This window comes from Engystomops pustulosus, chromosome 3 (assembly GCF_040894005.1).
Source record: "Engystomops pustulosus chromosome 3, aEngPut4.maternal, whole genome shotgun sequence".
Classification (NCBI taxonomy): Eukaryota; Metazoa; Chordata; class Amphibia; order Anura; family Leptodactylidae; genus Engystomops; species Engystomops pustulosus.
Window position 1 is genome coordinate 168,923,300 of NC_092413.1, and position 24,469 is coordinate 168,947,768.

Consider the following 24,469-nt stretch of genomic DNA (forward strand, 5'->3'; position numbering starts at 1 on the left):
GACATAACTTACAGATCTCTAAGATATATATTTTTCAAAATTACCTAGAGATTTTTCCTTTTATGTTCCTCTGATGGGGACTTGGCATTTCTTTAAAAAAAAAAAAACTACAAACGGTACATAAAGAAATGTGTGGAATGGAAATTATACTTTTAAAACCTACATAAAATAATGTGCCATGGTTCTCTATATTTTTTTTTGGGGGGGGGGGACTGTTGGACAATGTGCAATTCCCAAAAGTCCATATTTAAGTGCCATAAACTATTGGGGGCATATTTATCAGGACGCAGAGGCTCTGAGACAATCGCAAATGCTAGCTTGTTGCTAGCACTTGCGATTATTTGCCCCAATCCACCATCTTCACTCCAGTGGGGCTTAAAAGTGCATGAGGGGGGAGCACAGCCTGCCGAGCAGAGGGTGCGGCTAGCCAAGAGTGGGCCAGCGCGGGGCGTTACTGCCCTTCTTGGCTTAGAATAAACACTGTGCGGCAGCCTGCCCACTGCGAAATATGTATGAGCGCCGGTGTATGATAAATATCCCCCTTAATGTTCTTTGATGATTCCCTTGTAATGTCAATAAGACTGCATGTACAGCACTTTAAATGAAATATGTCTCATTTAAAATGAGGTCGGGTCTGTTAGCATCATGATCATAGCGTCCTATTTGGTGTAAGCATGCTATAGAACAGCAGGAGCTCAGCAGATTATACACAGTGTCCTATTTACAGCCAGCATGTTATTGAGCAAGAAGAGCTAAGTGTGTTACACACAGGGCCAGATTACAGGTGGGTCACCCCAGGGCCCCCACCATCTTGATCCCAAGGAGGGCCTCCACCAGCAGCATCATTGATGACAACATCTGTCACGTCACTCTGCTACTGATGCTGTCAGCTGTTCACTACCGCAAATATTAATTTTTATATTTTAATATATGATTACTTGGCACCAAGGCTACGTAGGGGAAGCCTCCAACAGATTTTGTGCCAATGAGTCCCCTCCAACCTTAATCTGGCCCTGACCAGAGCTACCACCACTTGTAGCTACATAGCTAGATCAAACCTTGTTTTATAAGTAAATTTTTGAAGCTTTTTGTAATCTGAGGAAAATGACAGAGCACTAAGGTTCTGATCAATACAGTACCATAACCTTCCGTTTTGGGCTTTAAAAATTCCATTATTTTCCACAATGAAAACTGATTACAGTTCATTAGATCATGTTCTAAAAACCACAACTTTATGGTAATGTAGATAATTTAAATATATTAAAAATATATTATACAGATTGTCTAAACATATACAGCTGTGTATTCACTTCTACTGTACGCGAGTAGAATTCTTATCCTACGCTTGCTGATTAGGGACTTACAAGACGTGAAGCAGATGTGCTAAAATGTGGAGAGCAATATTTTTTTTTGCTTTATTAATTTAAATAGCACTTCACATCAATGTTAGCTACACCAATACATTCATCATAATGGAGAATGTGCGCCTGCAATCTCCATTACTAGGCTTCTTAAGTCTTTGTTAATAGGTTTCTTAAAATATTATACGAGATGCTGAATATATTTACCTATGGACAATACTTTTTGTTGCAAAAAAGGCATTTTTAACCCTCTCAATCCAGGTAAATACTGACTTGACTTATGCGTGACGGAACATATAAAGATCATAACCACTAGAACACAACTCTGCTCTACTCACCTCCTATAGACTTCACATGATCTGGAAGGTGGAACGATCGACAGCAGAGCTTAGTAAAAACAACTATGTACACTTACTTACCACTCCTCATGACCTGGAGGAAATCTAGTTACATAAATATGACATGTTACCTAATTGTAGGTACCTAATGCAGACTGCTTGTATGTCAGAACCTTGATGATTGTATAACCCTCCCTTCATACTCATACTAACCACAGCATAATACTTTATTCTTTTGCTGGGTAAAGGTGGGCCACAGCTTTTATTAATTGGTTAAATTATTGGATTATCAGGCACATTGGATGAATGAGCCTCAAAGCATTATGCTAACTTCTGGACTCCCAGTTCATCCACATCTCTCACCTCTACCATGCTTTGAGGGCAATAAGGATTATGAAAGGTCTTGTCAATGCTAAGAGCTCCAATAATATGGTGCATTACTTCCCCGCTGAAGTGGGAACCCCATCACTTTCAATCACTTTCAGTATTCCATATCTGCAGACTACTTCTGCCAAAAGGAGCCACAATATCCCACAGAGAGAAGGAAGGCCCAAAGAAGCTTTGATGTTGTTCGGTGATGCATCAGCCAGCAACTTCATTTGTGCAGATTTAAGACATTTTACAACAGTGTAATGCTAAGGCCCAGGAAAACGACAGCAGAGAGAGGTAGCAATGCAGTCTCAGGAGGTTTTGCAACCAAGTTGTGCTGTAAAAATAAGATGATATTTGGTTTCATATTCACATACTGAGAAGGAGGAACAACAGAGTAGGAACACTCTGTCTAGAACACTCTGTCTACAGTCAATAAACTCAAGGTAAGTTAGATGTTTCCTGAGAAAGGACAGTCCAACAATATTGTTATCCTTTGTAGGGGAATAACAACACATTCAATCCTCCTACAGTACTATAGGAAAAAGCACTTCCAAAGTTGACAGGGAAGTATGTGAAGGGGAACGCTTGGTTGAGTACAGTAGGTACAGTACAGTATATAGGGTATAGATTCAGACACTTATACTCATGTGTGCTAAGGTTTACAAGTAGTCTTCATGATAGCCTTGTAGGCAATGAACGATTTCCACATTTTGCTGGGCACATAGGTGACAGTTTTAAGAGCCTTCACCACTGGCATTGGAGAATAGTAGGCAAATGGCACTAGAGAGTGGATTTTTGCCATTTCCCCACTAAGCCTTTTTATTCTTGGCTTGGTGTTTTAGCGGTTCAAACAATCATAAATATTTAATGTGTTTGCTTCATACATTTTGTGCGCTCTGAGAAGTGTTAGCTCAGTCCATCAATCCATAGTCAGTGAATCACACTACACACTTCACTCTCTAGCACTATTTCACCTCTGTCTTGTCCATACAATTTTCCACAATATCTTATGCTGATAATGGAGCGGTTGATGGTTTGACCTCAAGTGAGGCATAACCCATTTTTCTGCATTGTGAATCTCCATGCACAGATATTTTTTACTCTAAGGAGACTTCACAGGTATCTGACTGATACTCTTACACAATTATTATACATTCCCCAGGCCCAAGCCTACGAAGGACCATATCCTCAACTGGGTGCAGGACATATCAGACAAGCAGCTGGTTAACCATAAAGCAACTTTTTTTATCAGCAACCATAACATTAATAAAGTATATCTTCTGCATTTATCATGCCTAGTACAGCCTGTAAATATATACATATTGCATGTTTAAAAGAATTACTGTTCATGGAAATCGGGAGACAATATTTGGTTTTGGTTAGAAATAAATCACAGGATCATTCCCTAATACCCACAGGGTAACATAAACTTGGCTGTAATCTGAGCAGCACTATGTAATATTCTTCTTAGCACCAGCTGGTATCAAAATGTCTCTACTCGCACTGCTTGATACTTGCCCCCCTCAGTGAGAACCTGCATTACTGTAGGAAAAGTGATCCTAAACTATTAGGATAGGTTTGATATGAATGATTGACCAACATTGCTTAATGCTTGTTCCCACAGTCCCCAGTAGTTCTCTTCGCAGGCAGAATTGTTTTCACTTTTTCATTACTGTTGTGCTGAGATTGTTCCAAACCTTCACGCCGGAGGCCACAATGGGACTTGGCATGAAAAGTGTTGAAATTGGACCTAATTCTTTTCTCCTTTGTATGCTCTAGTGATGTATCAGTGTAACTAAATGTATTGTGTTATATACAGTATGATAAACAACTTACTGCATAACCTTGTAGAATCTCAAGCTACAGAATTCATACATGTACAGTAGAGGCCAGGATGCAACTATATGTTTTTTTATTATTATTTACAGTAGATTGCTTTACTTCCATATTACATTGCATTGTCTCTATATAAAAAGGTTCCCATGTTCGTACTGGGAATTTGCATGATTTACCACTTCATGTGTTCTTGATAAGATTTATGCAAAGAAAAAGAAAATATTTTTGTCTGATGGAAATTATACAGCAGCCCCTATTCTACCCACTATGGGAAGTTTTTGCCCACAATGCTTTTTATGACCAGTAGATGTTTGTGAAGCTGAATTAATAGCAGATGTTCTCCCAGCAACTATCTATTATGGAATTAGCTAGTGAGAGCCATTCAAGATGGTAACATAAAGCTGTACTTCTATACTTCTTGTTTTCTTGTTTGCGTGCAGGGAATGGCTAGCAACAGGGGGTGAGAAAGCGGTTGCCCTCTAGACAGCGGGTTATCACAGAAAATTGGAATTCATATATGATGTCTGTAACATCCACATGCACAACTTTCTTCCATATATGTTTCGTGCTGAAATTTCTGCTATTGATTATAGTCACATTATTGCAAGTTTTATGTTATTTTGGATGACCTTTACTTCTCCTTTTTCAAAAAACCATTACATATACTGTCGTATAACAGTTTTCTGTCTGACTTTACATTGAAAAGTACATGCAAATACATTGCACATACATTTTTTCAGTGTTTGTGTCTGTATTACATTTGTACTTTCTTCTCTACAATTTGGATTGCTGCCTTCTCTCCTCTTTTGCTGTGTCTGTATTGTGCCACAAAATTTAGCAGAATCGGACTATGTTAAAAAAGTTGGTGCACACTTCCTGTGCAGTGCAGGGTGCACCAGATTCATGAAGACCGGGCACCAGTTTTGAAGAATCAGGCGCACCCTGCACGCTCCACAGCAAACTGCTTTTAGTGCAGTTTGCACTACTTTTGATAAATGTGGCCCAATGTTGGCAATATGGGTATCTTATCAAGCTTTATCATGGAGGTCAGTTGATGCCCATTCTGAACATAGGTGCAGGTCCCAATGGTAGGTCCCACATCTTTGAGTCCTTTATGTACTATACTGTGAATATTCTGTCTATATATATTATAAAGTACACATGTTTTGTCTGAGATTGAAATACCCCTTCAATGATCCCTCATCTCAAATGACATACAACTACATTGATGAGTATGAAGACACGACAATGAAATTCCATACAAGATTTTGTTATCCAATGCATTGTTAATGCTATTTTTGTGTTCATTTTCCAGAAAGATGACCCTGATGATTGTCCTATTGAACTAAGCAAAGTTCAGAGTGTTAAAGCTGTAGCTAAGAAGCGCAGGGACCGGAGTCTCCCTCGGGCATTTGAGATCTTCACTGATAACAAAACATATGTCTTCAAGGCAAAAGATGAGAAGAATGCAGAAGAGTGGCTGCAATGCATCAGTGTAGCTGTTGCCCAAGCAAAGGAACGAGAGAGTAGAGAAGCTACCACTTACTTGTAATGTTACACAAATACTGGGGCAGTTCGCTACATCAAGAGGCTGAGGCCCTGCCTGGCGTAGAAATGTGAAAAGTCGCCAGCTGCAGAGAGTGCGCAGGCGTGGGGACAGTATCTCCCCGCTCCGGCTTACTCCCTTCACTCGCCACTCCCTTCACGACATAGCAATAAGCTAGCATTTGCGATTATTTAAGGGCTTCTACGCCACTGACGTGGTGCAGAGGTTCTCATAAATATGCCCCATTATGTCTTTGACCAAAATTTTGTGATATACAGGTGTGCATGTGTTATGTTATAAAATAATCACATTGTTTGATATAATTTCTGCACTAACTTATGAAGTATCAACTTAAGTGATTTCAATAAAATAAATGCACAAATGTACAGGATTCCAAATGATACATACAACATGTTACCAAACTTTGTGTAGATAAGTTTTAATAGAGAACTTTAATTTCTGCTAACATTTTAACAATAATTTTAACTAAAGGATAAAAAGGGGTATAGGTAAGGGGATGGATAGATAGATAGATAGATAGATAGATATACAGTCGAAGAAAAATGGCAGCACTCCAAAATAGTGAAAAAAACTTGGTGTTTATTCCACCTCCCGCAACGTTTCGGCTGTTATTCAGCCTTTGTCAAGCGAGGTGTGTCTAGCTACATACAGATATTTATAGTCGCAGTGCAATGACATCATGAGTAATTGTAAACATTACATGTGTATACAAACGTGTTTTCTTTTGATACAATAATATAAAGACCAATTGGTCAATACATACAACAGTGAAATCGCAATCCTTAGATGGTACAATATCAAAACTTCTAAATTGTGACATGAATAAGTGGGTATAACTCACCCATGTGGAGCCTCCTTTGCAGAAAAAATAAACCGACGCGTCAATCGCGTCTAAGCAGCGCTACTGCGCATGCTCGTGACCCGTAGTAGGGAGCAGATCCGATGTGCGCATGTCACGCATGCGCAGTATTGTTTGACCAACTGCGGACGCCATCTTGGAAGAGGGTATCTCCGCATAATGCAAGATTAAAAGGTAATGTATTGCTGTTGATCAGTGGCGCAGACGCGGCCTTATTATAGAGTCCGTAAGCGCCATATTAGAAAAGGGAAGCGGTCTGCATTAAATGGTATGGTATAAGAAGATCCTAACGGTACCCTATGTAGAAGGACAAGAGGGTATCATATCGAGTACCACACCGGCCCCAAAAATATGGGCAATTTGGGAAAAATCCCACAAACTATAAGTGTGTTGTCACAAATAATGTGGGTAACAACGAGTGCAAAAAGCTGCACAACGTGTACGAGGAAAACTGCAGCCTATAGCGACAGAAATGTACCCATCTCCATCACTAGTCTTCTGCAGTCAACCCCCACTAGTGACTAGAGATATATAGCCCTGGTGGTCGGTGTGAACTGTTTGCACCAAATAAAGTATAAAGATATAGGACCTTGAAAGTGAATCCAGTTGGAAGTTCAAATAGTCAAATGATCTGCTACCCTAGTACATTGGTCACGAAAACAAGGTATTTAGAAAAGAATATGCAATGCTTTATTGTATAAATAAATTAAGAAGACATGTAATAAAAAAATTAAAAAACATGTGAAAAAAAATTAAAGGAGGAATCCACAGAAGGTGTCCAACATAGTGTAGTAGTGGGCACGTGAAATAGTGCAGAGCGTGATCTAGGGAAAAAGGAAAAACAAGATTAGTATCATATGGTAAAGACACCATAACCAACAAGAAAGACGGCAAGGCATATGGATCTGCGCGGTACAGTAAGGCAAACCAGTCATCTAAACAATTCCACTAGTTTTAAAGTCAACATTAAGCCCATTGGGCTTTAATGTATTCAATTTGAAAATCCACTCCAATTCTCTTTTTTTGAGCAGCTTCATTCTGTCCCCACCTCTCCTCAGGGGTGGAATCCTATCAATTATACGAAATCTGAGTTGTCCCTCTCTGTGCTTGCACTCGCGCTGCTTAGACGCGATTGACGCGTCGGTTTATTTTTTCTGCAAAGGAGGCTCCACATGGGTGAGTTATACCCACTTATTCATGTCACAATTTAGAAGTTTTGATATTGTACCATCTAAGGATTGCGATTTCACTGTTGTATGTATTGACCAATTGGTCTTTATATTATTGTATCAAAAGAAAACACGTTTGTATACACATGTAATGTTTACAATTACTCATGATGTCATTGCACTGCGACTATAAATATCTGTATGTAGCTAGACACACCTCGCTTGACAAAGGCTGAATAACAGCCGAAACGTTGCGGGAGGTGGAATAAACACCAAGTTTTTTTCACTATTTTGGAGTGCTGCCATTTTTCTTCGACTGTATATCCAAAGGACCCTGACTGGCCAGGATCAAGGATAGCACCCATAGCAATTTCTTACTTGGACTGTGCTGCTGTTTTTTTTTTTTTTTTGATTTTAGATAGATAGATAGATAGAAAGATGTTTTTTTGCTATCAGCCAAAGGCTTAGGCAGCTAAAGGTGTTTATTAACATTTAAAATATCAATATGTGGAAGATAACCCTCTACACTGCACAGTAATTTGTGTGTGATCCTATCAGCCTTCTTAAATGAATCTGTCTCAAATAATAAGTATAAAATAAGAACATATTTTTGCACATATCTCATCATCATGAATCTGTTATTCATGGGCTGTGACTCCCACTCCAAAGACAAACAATGGTGTAAATTTTCCCTCTGGCTTCCCATATAGTAAATGGCAACCAATGCTGAGTTGCAGCGTAAAGGCCCTTTGTATATTTCTGGTGCTCTAGGAGGCCAGAATAGGATGTTCAAAATGTATACACCTGTGGCAATAGGTAGTATTACATGTTAATTAAGTCAGTACTAAATATTGTATGGGCCCAAACTTTAAAATATCCCATAAGTAATACTTTTTTAATATTCTTTGCATCCTTAATCCAGCTCCTAAATTATAAAGTAAAGTATGTCTTTCATTATTTTAATAAACCTAACCAAATGCATGCAAAGAAAAGTAAGAAATCTATCTGTTTTCTAACTAATCTAAAGCAATGAAAACAGTGGGTATAAAAAGTATTCAGACCCCTCTAAATTTTTCACTCTTTGTTTTATTGCAGTCAATTTGTAAAAAAAAAAAAAAAATAAGAATCTTTTTTTGCACCATCTTTACAGAAAAAAAACAGAAATCTCGATATTTTTGCTAATTTATTAAACAAGAAAGACCCAAGTATTCAGACCCTTTGCTCACAGCAGTGTCACAGCAAACCCTCTGAATATTTATGACCATATGATATTTCAATTGGCTGAAATGAAACAAAGAGTGAAACATTTAAAGGGGTCTGAATACTTTCCGTACCCACTGTAAAGACAGCATAGCAATATACTGATAAAGATTTACATTTAAAGCTGGGTACATAGCACATGTATATATTTTGAGGTATAAAAATGTGACATCATTCATCCAAAATAGGCAGCCTTCTCAACAATGTAAAGAATTCAGACTAAGGCAGCACTCCAGTGAAGACTTGTGTTTATTCCACCAAAATCTTAAACAGCAATAACAATGTTTCACCCTTTCCAGGGTATTATTAGAATAAAAATCTAATCAGAGTCTGCTGTAAGGTAGATTTGCACCGTTTCTATTAGACTAGCTAACAAATGTGGCCTAAAGTTAGTTTCCTACAAAACAGCACTAGCTTTTGTTTTGAGCATTAATAAAGATGAGCATTTGATAAAGTTTCGCTTTTTTGTATATATTTAACAGTTGATCAATGAAAAACAAAAATCACAGGGACCGAGAAACCTCAGTAGCTTTCTTGGTTGGACATTTCCTAGCAAACAAATAAGTGAAACAAAGAATGAAAATGAAATAGAATTTATAGAACGTAGAACAGTTTTGATAACTTTTGTGGTAAGAGTTGTTTTTTCTTCTAGGGAAATGTATTATCACGTTCTCCTAGCAGCACTGAATAGGGGATTAAAAAGAATTTTTCATAAAGACATCTCTTCTCTTTCTTTATTTGATTTTCAGAACAGTAATGTTTCATATTCCCTGATCCGTTTTTGTTTTTCGCTTTTATTTCGCCAACCTTTGTTCTAATTTACTACATGTTGTTTATTAATATTTCTGTTCCTGACCTAGAAACCTGAGATGTGCATTGGTAGATTTTTTATTAGTTCCATGGGCAACATGAGAGACTCAAAATGAGAAACACAACTATTTTCTGGTTTTTATAAAAATGCTGTTAACTTTGAATTATAACATTTGAGACTACAAGACTTGAGCTTTCTTTACTGATCATATAAATATAGTAGAACCTTCATATTTTGTACAAGTAATTGATCTACACATGAAACACATTGGGGCACATTTACTAAAGGCCGTGCGCCAGTTTTCTGGCGCACTTTGCGCATTCTTTTGGGTGCAAACTGTTTAAGAAGTACCTGGACCACATTTGTGTCACACAAAACTAGGACAAATTTCTGCAGTGAAGGGGACATTCCGGTGCTTAGTCGGACCGTGCACCAGATTTAGTATGCAAAGTCCAACAGAATTGTGTCGCATGCGTCATGTTAAAGGTACACCAAAAAAAAGTCATAAGACTTGTGAATAAATATGGGTCTTGTTGGGTAGGGTAGGTGATGACTTCACTGTGATTTTGAAAGTGTAATGCTTTGTGGCAGTATAATCTTTACAAACCTTTACATTTGGATTGTTGAGTATAAACTATGCCTTCTGGAGGATGTTGAGTATTATAGCTGCAAGCGAGCAAATAGTGTCTGTGCCTGTTTTCATATTACCTCCCCAACAAGGCAAAACTACTATGTTACTCATTCTCCTGCTGCTCTCAACTATATCTACAACATCTCATGGCTGCTCCTCTGCCTGTAGGGTGTGTAAGCCATCTCTTTAGGCCTGACGAAGGTGCCTCAGCAAGGTTCCTAACCTGCTCATTCCCCGTGAAGATTTTCTGTGTTCTCAACTTTGCTTTGGTTTCTAAACTCTAGCCTGCTCTTCTCCCATAAAAGATAAGGCTTCTGACTTCATATCTGTTCAGCCTGCCCTGACATATGACCAGGTTATCAATTTGCATAAGCTCCATGTAACCTGATAACTAGGTGTCTCTTATCCCTAAGCTGATTGTCACCTGCAATGGAACCACTCTTGTTATATATCTTTTTACTAGCTGCCTTGTAGAGCGCTGTCTAGACATCTGAAAGACACATCTGTTGAGTTATACAATGATACAGTTCACTTTCCATGCTACTTTTGAGACTTGAGAATCAGGTAAACTTACATTTTGAAATTATCTGTAATCTTTACATATCTCCTCTACCATTAGGGATATTAATTATTTCCTAATTGAAGAATAACCAGAGGAGAATCATGACCAGCTGGATGTTATAATTTAATCTTCGAAAAGGTCAAGAATGACGAACAAACTTGAAGTCTTAGTCATAGGATACAGTTTAATCATGATGATGACATGATGATCATGTCTGGATAGAACTAGAAAACTTTTCTTAAAATCAGCATAAATAAAACAAAAACGTTTCTAATGGCAAAAAAAACTTTTAAAATACTACGTTCTTCAAAACAGGCTCAGTTCCCTTGCCACTTGATATACATGACTGCCAAATAAGGCTACCTTCTAAGGCAGCTCCCTTGACAACAAACATGACCTACAAGGGGCCTTATGATATGATTCGGGATTAAAACCAAACCAGTTTATCTATTCCAGAAGGAACAGACTCCCAACTGTAGACAGCGCTGTTTCAACCTGATTGGGTCTCCACAATACAGCAAAGGGAACTGGTTTGGCTGTGTGAGAGGCTTGTGACTAGGGTCAGGAAGTAAGAGTTCCCCTTATGGAGACTGACAATTAAGGCTACAATGTAGGCGTGTGGAGTCTTATAACCATGGATGCTCCACTAGGCGTATTAGATTGGTGTGGTGTATGCCCATCTTAGAAAATGTCTGTGCAGTCATTAGTAGCACCACAATCATTAAGAGGTGTATGTCTATTGATAAATTTAGAGAATTTCAGTTGGTCTTAGTGCCATAAACAGAAGCTTACACTAGGTAGGGGTGAGGAGTGACTTTAGCCATTATTTGCATCCATTTTCTGATACAAATAGATCCCACTTCAATCACTTCCACCCCTGTAAATTTGTCATTTTGTCAAATCTTGTATGCCATAAAACTTACATAAAAGGCATGTAAGGCTTGATTCATCAACCAATAGAGAACCAGACTTGGCAAAATCTCCAGGATGTTCCTCTTAGTTAGTACACTACCACTCAAAAGTTTGGGGTCACATAGAAATTTCCTTATTTTTGAGAGAAAAGCACATTTTCTTTCAATGAAGCTAACATTGCATGAGTCATAAAAACACTCTACACATGTTTAATGTGTTAAATGTGCTAACTTTAAATGAATGCATTTTAATGTAGTATCTACTTAGGCTGAGCCCTCTCCGTACAACGTGGGAGTTTGCTGCATATTCTAGAAAACACCCACTGGTAACACAGGTAACACACATCATTCATAAAGAGAAAATACCTGTCAATATTTATGGACACCATAGTGATGGACTTCACAGTTGAGACAATGTGGTAAACTCAACTAATGGCTCACATGTAGATCTCTGTATGATAAATATGGCTTGTGATATGAAATTAGCAATTTTGGGAACAGGCACATTTTTACATATTTGATATTACACCATTAGTTTTTCATAATTATAAATCCACACAATTTAAGACAAATAGTCCTTTAATTATCAGCTGGGTTCAAGTTGACTTGACTCTAGTGTAAAGCATGCTCACTAGACTGTTTCCTAATTTGTGTCTGATCATTCAGGTGACCAAGATCTGACTTTGCAATAGGAAATCATTAAGTCAGGAAATCCTGTCGCTTTAACTTAATTACCTTTGAGCTTTAATCCATACATCGAATCAAAGCACTGAAATATGCTTTATAAAGGGAACACTATGTGAGAGGGGAAACTTCTGTATCAGTTATGCCTGATTTAATGTAAACCAGGAATGCAACGCTAAATATCTTCTAAATCTTCTAAATCTAAATGTAATTAATGTATCCATGGTAAAGGATGTAATTTACATAATTGGTCTTATCATAGCCATGAGACAGATAGAGTAAAAAATTAAATCTTTGTTTTTTATTTCCTAAAAAAAAGCATTACAGTTAGGGGAATCAGAAAATTACCTACAGGCAGTCCCCGGGTTACATACCAGATAGGGTCTGGAGGTTTGTTCTTAAGTTGAATTTGTATGTAAGTCGAAACTGTATATTTTATAATGGTAGACCCAGACAAAAAAATTTTTGGCCCCAGTGACAATTGGAGTTTAAATATTTTTTGCTGTAATGGGAACAAGGATTATCCATGAAGCTTCATTACAGACTCCTTACAGCTGATTATTGCAGCCTGGGAGTATAGTAAAGCATTCAGAAAGCTACACCAGAGGTCAGAGGGGTCTGTCTGTAACTATGGGTTGTCTGTAAGTCGGGTGTCCTTAAGTAGGGGACCGCCTGTATTGTTAAAATCAAGATTATATGTTAAAATAGTATAGAAGGATTTTTGGTGACATGTTTTAATTCATTTGCAATTTCCTATATTAGAAAATACTCTTCAAATCTAATATACTGGTAGTTCACTAAGCCTCATAATATAGTAATACTTGCTGTTCTATAGAGATCCTTTCTGAGCAGTCCTAGCATTAACATTCAAGACATGATCACAACAAATGGTAACACCTATGTACAGACAACAGAGTATTATATAATTTACAATATTTGATGCCATCTACCGAATTTCTCCTTCCTACACAAGGACCATGGCTTGATTCTGCCCAAGAAAACGGAGTTTCATTGGCAGGTGACTTGTTATAGTTATTTGTATTTTAACATTGTAATTTTGTGTTGCTGATAATTCCACTTATTGAACATGTGATCACTGGGCCAGGAGTAGAAAGTTTTTTGGATGCTTTTTCATCTGGGTATACAGCACAGCCGACATCTCTCTCAGCTCCCTCCTCCCCCCTCCTTCATGAATCAACAAGGGGGAAATGAGGGAGCTGAGGGAGACCTTGCCTGAGTTGCACATTGACTCACTGAAGAGAAGGCGGAATGAAGGAGCTGAGGGAGATGTTGGAGATTAGAAAACACTCTATGGGGGTCATTTAAGAAGGGCCCGATTCGCGTTTTCCCGACGTGTTACCCGAATATTTCCGATTTGCGCCGATTGTAACTGAATTGCCCCGGGATTTTGGTGCGTGTGTGGCCGAACGAAAACCCGACGTATTCGGAAAAACCGCCACATTTAAAAACCGAAAATGTGTCGCTTGGGAAGCGCTTACCTTCAAGTGGTCCAGCTAGGTGTATTCCGGCGCGTTCAGATGCATTTCAGCGCAGCAGCGCCACCTGGTGGACGGCGGAGGAACTGCCATCATAAATCCCGGCCGGACCTGAATCCAGCGCAGAGAACGCGCCGCTGGATTGCGAATGGGCCGGGTAAGTAAATCTGCCCCTATGTGTCTGCTGGCAAGGTGCCAGCTACCTTTTTGAAACTTATTTAATAACAATATGATCTATGGATTTTTATAAAAAAAACTGAATGTGAAGCAGTGAAAACACTTGTGTGGGAACCTGACATTAGGTATTGTTCCCCTCAAATAAGTAAAAATGGGAGAGGAAGAAGAAGGGCGCAGGAACATATTTCTTTAATACAGTATATTACAAAGTTTACTATTATCGTCTGCACTATTCATTAATAAAATTTGTCGAAAGTTATGTTTAAAGCATGGCAGTCAAACACACTTATACATTTATGTAACTTCTAAATGGAGGTTTCATAAAATGCCTTATTTAGCATTTTATATATTTTACATTATAATGCTTAGGATCTTTTCACATTCCCAACAAAGGAAATATCAGCAGAGCAAGAAAATCTATGAAAATAGCTACATTTTTTTTCTCCTTGCTTCTTTTCAATAAAGGGGTTTTCCCACGTTTCCTACTCCACTGCATAAGAGATAAATTACAACATTAGAGATATAATTTGAATATACCGACAGGTCGCTCTTGCACTTTGTTACTCCATTTACATCTATAGAAATGCTGCAGATAACCCTATTAGCACTATTGGTTATGTCCAGCAGTACTGGATCAGCCACGTAGATGCAAAACCTACCACTAAATTCATATAGAACACACAGTTAGCTTGTTCTTGTTATATTGGGGGACCCAGCAGTCATCGCCCCACTGTTTTGTCTGTAACTTGTGTCGGTCTATAATTTGTTGAGGTGGCTCCAAGGCCATTGCTCATCACAATGGTTTGCCCTTCCTCAGGGAGCCTTACATACATTAGGATTAGAGATGGGTGAATCGATTCTAATGAAATGGAACAATTTTTTTTCTCCCCCTTTAATAGCAAAATGGCCATGAGCACAACTTGTTACATGGGGCAGAGGACTCTGGGAAGAAGAAAGCAACATCCTCAATCATATGTGGAGACATGTAAGCCAATCAGCAGTCGGCAGGCTTATGTGATGTCACAGCCCTATAAAAACAGACAGCCATTTGAATCCTGTCATTTCACACTGTATGTGCTGTCTCTAGCATCCAGATGCTTGTACTCAGTAGCTGATGGATTGATTTTTGCTCAAAGTCCAGGGTGTCCATTTTGTGGGATCTGTATTCCCCAAATTTAAATTCTTTTTTTGTTGATAAAGTTGATATCAAGAAATCCATGTCAAATCTACATAGTTGCTGGAGTATTTTTTTTCTCAAAGTCCAGGGTGCCAGTTTTTGGGGTTCTGTATTCCCCAAATTTCAATTATTTTTTGCTGCTAAAGTAGATATCAAGAAATCCATGTCAAATCCACATAGTTGGTGGCAACTTGCAGAGTTTGCAGTAGAGAAGCTGTCCTGCCCGGCCAGTAGTGTGGCATCAGTGTGGGTGTTCAGTGCGGCGGGGGCCATCGTTACCCCAAGCAGAACTCGCTTGTGCACCCGTAATGTGGAGAGACTGACCTTTATTAAGATGAATCAGACGTGGATCGGCCAGGAATTCAACACACCAATGCCCTAGGCATCAGGTTAGATCAGCCATGACGCCTCCCCCAAACATTGAGAAATTAGTCTGGATTCTAACTACCTGCCTCAGCCATTATTCTGATGCTGCCACCCACCTGATGCCACACATCTGCTGCCAGATGCTCCATCTGCCTCCCACCATCTTTACCAGGGACTGAAATTGTCAACCACCTCCATACTTCATCATTGTGCCACTCTCTGACCTCATGATGCTGCTGCCGCAACCTACGCACTCTGTCATTCTGCCATTCTGTGGCCTACGATGTTGCTACCACATCCATAATTTGTCATTGTGCCATGCTGCTGCCAACTGACTGCTGTCTCCATGGAACACCCTGTGATTTCCATAATGCTATTTTCACCCTCCACCACTATATGACGTTGCCACTATGTTTGGTTTTCCCCTTCATTTCATCTGTCAGAAGTAATGAAAAGCTTTAGGATTGATAGCCAGAAGCAGAAGTGGATACAAAACACAGAGGACATGTAAATATCTAATTTACTGATCATCTCTGTTTTGGATCAACTCCTGTTTGTTTTTGGCTTTAGCAATACTGATGGATTATTGACCGATTGAAAGCGGACACTGATGGATGAAAAGAAGGGCAAAATGATCAGTGACATCAATGAAAAATTACTGCCGACACCCTCACCACTCTTTTGGGGGGTTTCTACATGTATCAGGTTTTAACAGAACAGGTTCTGTCGTAATATATGGAATCATCTGATGTCAGCGTAAAAAGAGTGCACTCTTTGATGTTATAGTGGGATCTTGGCCCTCAGCTCAGTCCTTTCGAGCTGGCACAGAAGTTACATTGTCAGGCTGCGTTCCTGCTTCACTTATTATGTGAAGTTGGCTTCTGTAAGTGCCCATGGAATTGAAGAGTGAAGAGATTCTAAGAACGGTGGCTGTCAAGTGCATGTCATACTAAAACACAGCATTGTTTGAAGACTAAACCACGCTTCCTATGCATATTTGAGCATGGCACAACGTTCTACAACACCCTACAGACTCTCTGCAGCCAGCAAATACATGTTTTTTTAACAAAATTTTGAAAAATTCACCCATCTCTAATTAGGATCTTATAAAGTCAGATCCAAGTTCACTGGCCTTCTTTAGAAGATCTTATATAAATTCGATCTTATATATTTGGATCCAACCAGCTAATCTAAGTATAATTTAGAACAAAATATGATTTGATATGAATGACCTTTTGGAAAACAGAAGCTTCTGACTTCATGACGGACTTTGCCCTTGTTCGTTGTTAAAATGTATCTGGACTTCTGTTTTGTGTTAATAGCTAATGTTTTAGTACACACCATTACATGACTCAGGCTTTAGCAATTTCAATGCTGCCTGGGACATTTATATAAAATCAACATATGGACAAAGTATTTTCTGTTTATATGAAAGATACCCTGAATTGTGATTATGGCGACTGGCTTAACCCATGCATTAAGCAACAATTACTCTAGTACAGCCTCGTTTACCACAAAGTACTTTAGAAATGCTTTCATCCATCATAATAATCCTTCATAGGACCTGTGAATGGTAGAAGCAATGTGGAGTTAATAAACATTTAGCAAGAACGACTCCAATGACTATGCCAGGAACAATTATATACAATAGGAAGTTTTTAGTCCTGTATTTCATTAAATCTTGGAGTCCCATAAAAGAAACCTAAGCATACATTGAGTGGTATTTGGACCATTGCAAAAATGCTACAAGATAACAAACAATCTAGACTAAGCAAAATACCAACTTTCCAGCAAAGCATTTCATGTTTTGGATTGAAATATTATGTCACAAAAGCTATATAGCTTTTCTGTTTGAACTAGTAGTGTTAGCAAGCTAGCTTGGAAGTCATGGGGCTATCTTTAGTGAAGGGATGTGTTAATGTTACAGCATGCATAAACAATTTAGACAATTGTTCCAACTTTGCGGGAACAATATGGAGTTACTGTGTCCCTAAGAACAAACTGATGTCTATAAAATGACCTCTACTCTCTTAAACATTTCTGTGAAGAATTCAAATGTTTATTGTGAGCTGGTCCTCTAACATCCCACAACAGTGTCTTACCGTACAAAAGTCTGGTTTAAGCTTTCCAGCAGGATACATTCACTTCTAGTTTAAGCTTTCCAGTAAAGCCACATTTATCTAAAAAATGAAGAAAAGACTTGAGATGTCAAGAAAAGACATAAGACACACATTACTCTTTCAGTTAAACAGGACCTGTCACCTATAAAAAAAATGCACTAGGAGCTGATTACTAAAGAAATCCTCCGATAAAGCTAGCAGACACTGCCGCAAAGTACAATGGGAATGCTAGACCAAGCTCACAGCGGTTCGACGTATTCAAGAGGGGGCAGCGTCTTCCTCAGACTGCCCCACCCACTCCATAGGCCGGAGGTGACCGCCAAGCTTCATGCGCCCTCATAAATCCTCAGAGGGTTCCAAGAAAGCTAGCAGTTTATCACTGCTAAAAAACGTCTAGCGCTAGGAGCTGCTTACTTTAGTAAGCAGCGCCTAGTGCCTTTTTCATAGGTGACAGCTCCTTTTTAAAGAAATATAGATGACATATCACTTCTATTAATTCAACAAACTGCTCTGTTTTACTAAGCTTACTGTAGGAATGAGTTACTTGTTATGGTATATAAACTCAAGGCCCATATAGAGAGCCACACAGATGGCATTGCAAATAGAAAATTACACTACTTTCAACCAGAATGTAACCCCCAAACTTTATATATCATGGAAAAATAAATTTCCTGGGGGCCAGGACACGAGTGATAAAAAAGGAAGCATACCTGCCCTGGCCCGGAGGGGAAAACCCTTTAAATATATTCAGACTGTATCTATTGGGTGTTGCTCAAGTCATGTTGTACTATAAGGATTTGCAAGATTTTCCTCCCAAACCCTAAGCACTCCCATTCTCGTTAATATTTCAATTCCACTCAAATCTTAAAAATGTACTATGCAGTAAGGTTATAAGATCTGGATAGCACCACAGGGAGATGCCATGGAACAGCAGAAGTGCCAATCAAGTCTAAACGGGAGCACTTAGGGAAGTTCCACTGGAAATGACACTTCTCAGCTTGTGCAGTGACCAGAAGATACATAACATCTAATAAGAATACAGTTTGTGAATTACTGTAACTTAATCAATCTTTCACTTGAAGTCACCCCAACTACCATATGGTATTTATAAATTTCTTATGTGGCAGATAGGTCTTCGTGTGCTAGTGGTTTGGGGCCGTTGTTTTCTAAGAACACTATATTCTTGCGAGTAAAGCCAAAACACTGAATTATAATTAAGTGCTGATTAATATTTATTGTGTTGCTTGTAACAATTAGATTTCAGTTTTGTAATTCATGGACAATACCATAATTTTTTGAGGAGCTAAATTTAATTCATGATGCCCACAGTTGCGTAACTCTTTTACTCAACCCAAATCTAAAATAATGTAATGAAATGCAAAAGAAATAGTATAGAGCAGGATACATTCACTTCATTAGTCCAAACTAATAAGACTGAAATCTTAATATGGCTTTTTTTAAGACTGAACACGATGAACAATGAGTAAATTATTGTAAATTGTATTTGTCCATTTCCAATTTACCAACATCAGTACAATATTTCATTTAACTATAACTTTCAATTAACGTGATCTGATGTTTCTGAAGGAACAAGAAATTACAAGGGAACCCAGGCAGATAAAACGAAAGGCAAGAACGAGTGTTTCCACTTAATGCGTGGAATCGTACACATGTCTGATAAGGTTTTCATGATTGACTTCAAAGACTGAAATCTTTGCAAACATAACAACACGAACAAGAAAAATAAAGAAAAAAAGCTTGTTTGGCGCCCGGATCCCATCTATCTATTTCAGTAAACAGAACATGAAACTTTTCATTGGGTAAGAATAAGCCAAAACAGAAATGAGTTACAGGACTACATTATTAAAATACTTGATGATTTACTCTGCTCCAAGTAGTTATTTTTTACATGTAACTAGAGTTTTTCTTGTTTAATACTATAGAATTTCAAAATCTTTATAGGATCCAATTTCTCCATAAATCAACAATATATCCTATATATTTTCTTCAGCCACGCAGGACAATATATTTCTACCAGATGTCATTTTACTGCATTTCGTGCTTTAAGGGCATATTTGCTCAGTGCTAAGTCCGCTCCATTATTAATAATAACTGCTTCCTTCTACCTAACTAATCCCGTTTTGTTTCAGGCAGAGATACGGATGGACACACTTGCAATTTGTGTTCTGTGGCCAATGTGCGTTATAAATGAAGTGTGCGGTAGAGGCCTAGGGAAGGGTCAATGCCAGTTCACTTTATGGGACGCCCATGCAAGCTGTAGGTCATCAATAATGGTTCACTAAAAACTATGCAGAGACATTGCAAAAAAAGAAATTATGATGTCGCAAATTTTACATTTATTTTGGGGACTTTTTATAGATTTGTAAGTTCCTAAAAACTAAAACCATGCTTTCACTAAAAGCACACACAAAATCCATGTCATGTAGAGCTGACAATAAAAATAATAAAACTCAGCAGATGTAGGGAAAGGAATCTACAAAGAAAGTCATTTAACACTTTAAGAACTCTACATAAAGAAAATCAAGGGAGTCAGCACCAGTAATATGCAACAACTGACACCATGTTACTGAGCCCCCTTTAGAGACCTTTAGGTTCTTAAGAAAAATTAGCCCCTATTTCAGAAACAAAACTTGGAAATGTTATGCAAATTGGCATCTTCATGCACCTCTCTAATACCGTTTTTTTCAGTTTGGTACTGCCCAAGACATCCTACATTCTAATACATAACACATTGTTCACAGCAAAGTCCTTAAATCCAGGACTGCATGCTTGGTTGGTTTAATGTATTTCTGGGGCTGAGGTAGACTTTTTTTCTCTTTAATGACATGCTCCACAGTATCCTGAGTATCTCTGAGACACCCATGTAATCATGAGAGCGGTAAATGCCCCTTGGTCCCCCATATATAAGGAGCTGAATTCCTTACCAACACCCCATCCACTTCTATGGCACTGCAGCAGCGATACTGAAAGTAAAATAAAAGTAAACAGATTGGCGTCCAATCATGTGCACAACTCAAGTAACTTGTGGGTTCAGGGATACATGCTCCATGAGCTAATATATATAAAAGGGGTTCTCACATTGCACATGTGGACCATGTATCATATAGCCCTGCTCCTGCAACGCCTGAGAAATCAGAGATGTCAATGTGGGAGACTGGAAAGTAAAGGAATATGAAATGAGTTATCATTGACTTTATTATTGTGGATAAATAAATGTGATTTTTTTAGGGAATTTAATTTCAGCTTTAAAAAACAAAAAGTCATCTAATGAAATAGTATCTGAACCTGAGGCATGTTTGCATGGGAAATAAAAGTTGGCAAGTCCTACTGTTATGCTCACAAGTGAGGGACATGAAGTCCAGAAGTGTTGGACACACATAAGCAGCCAGACCTGCCCTACGTCATGATGCCTGACACACAGGCGCCATACTCTTTATATGGTCATTATTGGATCATTTCCTTATATTTTTGATATTATGTTCTAATGGCTCCCCTTCAAAGCAGTTGCCATGTGTTTTGAACAGAACAGTGCCCATATCTGGCCACTAAAACTTGACTTTCACCACCAAGTTGAGCACATGCACCAGGCACGGTATTTGCGTCAAACTACTTTGGCCCAAGGATGCTATGCATTTCCTCATGCTAAGCCATGCTAGGTTGTAAATAGTGGGCCACATGTATCAAAATTAGTGCAAACTGCACTATGTGCATTTTGCCTGTGGACTGTGTAGAGTGCGTCAGATTAATCAAAACTGGCGCCCCCTGCACTGCTATGGAAGTGGGCACCATTTCTCTTGGAGCACTTTGCTACTGCTACAGACTTGTGGTGCACGTCAGTAATAAATGTGGACTCCAACTAAAAAGTAACACAGAAGTAGTTACACAGAAGTACAGAAGACACAAGTAGTTACATTACAGTACATATTGCAAGTAGTTACATCATATTGTGTAGTGGACAGCGTAGCTTAATACAACGTGACATTAATTTTATGTATAGGAACATAAAGAAGAAGAACAAACCTAGATTCCAAGCTTTTTATTAAAGATACATCTGTACACAAATGTTAGGGGTGAAAGTATTGGCTTTGCAGCCATAGTGACCGATTTTTTGGGAATCCTGTTCCTGTATGATGTTGCACTCAGTGCATTGTAAATAGGCGGTATAGTTTTATGTCGCTTAACAGAGTTGTCCAAAATCCCGGGCACCTAACTGTTAATTAACAGAGAGTTATTGTCAGGGTCCGTGAGGTTGGGGATCCTCTGAACCACTGCGGACGATGACACAAGCCACAACCTGGGACCGGAGTCTAAGTGGTACCCAGTTTTCACCAGAGCCCGCCGCAAAGCGGGTTAGACAAGCTGCGGCGTGGTACCACCAGGTCATTCCACAGGCGTGACTAGTCCGCAGTGGCAGCCAAGGTCGAGGTACAGAAACGGCAGGCAATCTCGTAGTCGGGGACAGGCAGGAGGTCAGGACAGGCAGCACAGGATCGGAGTCAGAGACGTAGCAACAGGTCAGGGCAGGCGGCAAAGGAGCGATGTCAGGAACCAGGGTCACAACGGGAATTCACAAGAAGAGCACAAGGCATCAGAAAAGCTTTCTCTAGGGTGCTAGGCACGAAGATCCGGCAGGGGCTTGCAGGAAGAGGAAGGCTTAAATATATTCTGCAAAATGGCCAGCGCCAATTAATGAAGGGAGCGAGCCGGGAGCCGAGGAAGGTAAGCAGCGCTGGCGGTGCGCTGGCAGAGGCAGAGAAGCACGGGTTAGCCCGCGACCCGCGATATGGGTCGCGGGACCACCCGTGACAGTTATTTGCTAGGGTCTCCAGAAAGTCCTTGATTTTATATACCAACATGAAGTCAGGTGGAGAAATATTGTATTTTTCGGTCATATGGTTGAGCTGTATCGTACCCCCAGGGGTAATGATGTCATGAACAGTGGCAACCCCTTTTTCTTTCCATTGTCGTAGGTCAATCCAGGGGGTATGCATTTCTAGAAAATCTAAGGAAATTTTGAAAAGCTATAATTACCTTTGATCCATGTTGAGTCTAGATCATAGTCATGACCTCTCAGATCTTCTTCCACTGAGCCCTCACCACTGCCCTTCTTGTCAGTCTCCACATTGCAGAAAGCCACAGCAATTGGCACATGGGTTTCATCCTCATCATGGTAAATGTCCTGGGATGGTCTACTATCCAACATCTTGGAACTCTATGGCCCACATTTATCAAAACTAAAGTCTTTACTGTGTACATTTTGCCTGTGGAGAGAAAGTCAGATAGAAAACTGGTGCAAACAATTCAATAAATTTGGGCTTATGTCTGCAACTAGTGCATGGGCTGGTGGATGCCCAATGTAATCCCAGCTACAAGATTTATCATAGAGCATTAGTGGAGAGGTGGAGGGATCTCAAAAGAGGTAGAGCGGGTTGAAAACAATCTGATGAAACTTGAGGCACTGTGATGTAATTGACCAAAGCCTCAAATTTATCTGGCCTCTCCATCTTATAAGCACTATTATGGCCCAACGAATATGCTGTAAACCTTGGAACTTGCTTGTAACAGAGGAAGTTATAGCAAGCCCACATTTAATAAGTACTCTCCATGCAGCACCAGCTCTATCGCAGGAGCACTGCGGCCACGTCTCTGTTCCCGATTTGTGGCTTCCTTCATTTTTAACACACTCACAGTTCTTGTCATTGCACTATAAAAGATGGTACGAGTATTCTCCCACATTTACTGTCACTGCTGTTAAAGAAGATATTGGAATATAAAGGCAGTACTCCCCAGTGTCTTGAAAAGGACAATTATATAAAATTTCTATCTTTCCCTAGCACATTTTTGGCAGTGCAACTGTTATTACCCCCATTTTGCAACCCCCTACCTTTTACTACCCCCATTTTTGGGTGTTAAAATTCAGGTCCTCATTGTCAATGGGGTTTGTGTTCAGGTTCTAGTTTGGTACCAAGTCAAGGTCCCGAAAGTAATTTTTTCCCAATGTTTAGATGAACTCTACAAATCTAAATTTCAAGAAACGCCCTGTTTATGCAGAGAGCATGGACTGCCTCCCGGGAAAAGTAGTGGCAGGTGGATATTCATACCGTAAGACAGTCACCACTATCATATCTTTAAAGCTGTCTGTCTTCAACAGCCTGAATGGGAGCAATTCAAAGGCCCACTATTTGAAAATGTTATGATTCAGGACTAGAGCTTGTGCATGCAGTGGGCAAAACTTTACTTTCTCTCCATTATTCTCTCCATCTTCCCTTGTGGGTAGGCATGTGGCCTTGTGACTGGGGAGACAGTGTAACAGGCTGAGCCAACCAAAGAATCATGGGGAGAATTAGGTGTTTCCAGGCGTTTTTGGTGCCTCAGTCACTACAGCTAATGTTTTCTCTGCAGGTGGCTGGTCATACATGAGGTGGTCAGATTTTTAGTTAGGCTCTATGATGGCACAGCATGCAAATAACATGTGTTCTGTCTTCTGCATTCATGCACATTTGAAATCCAGCTCAAGGACCAAACTGGTGTGTTGTAAAAACATCAAATCTTCTTTATTGAGAAAAATTCACATGTATGCAAAAACAGAGGGAAACGCACGGCCACAGCTCACGGTCTACGCGTTTCGGAAAACATCCTTATTCATGACCTAGCATGGTGTGTGTGCAGGTGTGTACAAATCACCCGCACCTTTGGTCACATAACCTCTCTTGTTAAAGGGAACACACACAAGCTTAAAATCTAAAGTTGA

General features: G+C 39.3%; 1 protein-coding gene across 4 annotated transcripts in view; it reads left to right on the plus strand.

Moving 5' to 3' along the window:
- VEPH1 (ventricular zone expressed PH domain containing 1) overlaps nt 1-6,000 on the plus strand; it is a 203,164-nt gene extending 197,164 nt beyond the window's left edge. For all 4 annotated transcript variants that reach the window (XM_072142938.1, XM_072142936.1, XM_072142935.1 and 1 more), the window contains one exon: nt 5,223-6,000. In XM_072142938.1, coding sequence (XP_071999039.1) covers nt 5,223-5,459 — 237 coding nt within the window. In that variant the 3' untranslated portion in view covers nt 5,460-6,000. The remainder of the gene's footprint in view (nt 1-5,222) is intronic.
- Nucleotides 6,001-24,469: the final 18,469 nt, after the last annotated feature.